The 1674-nt window shown below is 53.5% G+C and overlaps 1 protein-coding gene across 3 annotated transcripts in view; it reads left to right on the plus strand.

Moving 5' to 3' along the window:
* Positions 1-1674, plus strand: part of LOC100952101 (protein Shroom2) — a 67239-nt gene that overhangs the window by 49703 nt on the left and 15862 nt on the right. For all 3 annotated transcript variants that reach the window (XM_023515051.1, XM_023515050.1, XM_023515052.1), the window contains one exon: positions 429-1001. In XM_023515051.1, coding sequence (XP_023370819.1) covers positions 429-1001 — 573 coding nt within the window. The remainder of the gene's footprint in view (positions 1-428; positions 1002-1674) is intronic.

A 1674-nucleotide genomic window follows, 5' to 3' on the forward strand; every position in this document is an offset into this window, starting at 1 on the left:
GTCTTTGTAAACTTTCTTATTTTTCATAATACACTACTTATTTTCAAGGTTTTATTGAAAAATAAAATATTTGACTTGAAGCAAATATTTCTGGATATAACAATGTGTGAAAATTTTCACATTCATACTGTTTTCTAAAATGAGGTGGGGGTTGGCAAAAAAAATGCAGTGTGTGTGTGACGTGTTTGCACCTGTATCCAATCCGTGCGTGTTGTGAATGTCTGGCGTTCTTTTGCACAAGGTACCAGTTAGTGTTACAGCTTCATGTTGTGGAATGTGTGTGGGGACTGGCCCCTGCGTTAGGAGCTACCGTGGGGAAACATGTGCGCATTTAGCTCCTTCAGAAGGGGATGGGAAGGTCTGGGTGCAGTCACTTGGGGAGGTATTAACCGGGATTGCTGGCTAAGCTTTATTCGTTCTTCTTCTAGACAAGCAGATGCCCCGTATCCGGAGGGCAGTCTAGGAACAGGACGGCGCCCCCTGAATCACAGCCCGTGGAAGCCGCCCACATCCTCTGAGTTCCCTGACGCCCGGGAGGGCCGCAGCCGAGCGGGGACACTACCTCGTGACTACAGATACCCAGAGGAGGGCCCCCCTGCAGACTCGGGGCCGCAAATCTGGGGACAGGACTCACGGCCAGTGAGCACCGCCCCACCAGTGCCCAGAAAGTGCCGCGGCCCCGAGGGCGCATCTGCCCGCGAGCACCTGGCGGCCCCCAGAGGGGCCCTCCCTGCGCCCCCGGAGGACACGTGTGCGGCTCGCCTGTCCCTACCCCACGGCCCCTCGGTGTCCAGCGCCCATCCCCAGGACGTCCCGGAGGCCGCTGCCCGCCAGCATGTGAGCCAGGCTGCCACCTGCCCTGAGCCGCAAGCCCTGCCGCCTCCCGCAGACCCAGCCCAGAACACAGCCATGGAGACCTCACGCTCCCCCTCACCTCAGTTCGCCCCCCAGAAGCTGACAGATAAGCCCCCCCTGCTCATGCAGGATGAGGAGTCAACAAGGTACAGCCTGTTGCAGTGGCCACCTGCGCGCCTCCCCTTTCCTGAGCGTCCTGCCAGGGAGTGGGTTTCAGGGTGTTTTCCAGGTTACAGGTGCTCTCCTTCAGCTCAGAACACTAGATTTGAAGCGGTCCTGGAGGGTGTGACCCTGTAGAGGACAGGGCAGCCCCAGTGAGGGTTGGGGCTTTAGCTGTTAGGGTGCTGTCCTGTCCTGCAGGGAATCAGGCGGATGTGAAGTAGGTCTCTCATCCTCTCCCTTCACCCAGGCCCCACCCCTTTACACCTGCCAACAGCATTTCGGACCAGGGGTGCGCTTTGGTATTGGCATTTAAAGTTTGTGATCTGATTCAAGTTTAACCTAAGCATGAGACCTTTAAGCAAAATGGGTGTTTTTCATGATGTCTGATATTTTCATGCTTTTTTTTTCTCTAGTTTTCTTTTTCTTTTTTTTATGTTAAACAAACTAAGCTAGGCTGGATACAGCGGCCCACACCCATAATCCCAGCACTTTCAGGGGCCAAAGCATAGCGAGACCCAATCTCAAAAACAAAAAAGCTAATCTGGTGTATACCTTTTACTAAAGCTGAAGAAAATCCAGTGCCCTTCATGGTGCAATTGTCAGAACTTTAGGCATAAATGTGTCCTGTCCATTGAGACACTGATGAATGTCTTCTGG

This window comes from Otolemur garnettii, unplaced genomic scaffold, assembly GCF_000181295.1.
Source record: "Otolemur garnettii isolate 467f Iridium unplaced genomic scaffold, OtoGar3 scaffold00065, whole genome shotgun sequence".
Classification (NCBI taxonomy): domain Eukaryota; kingdom Metazoa; phylum Chordata; class Mammalia; order Primates; family Galagidae; genus Otolemur; species Otolemur garnettii.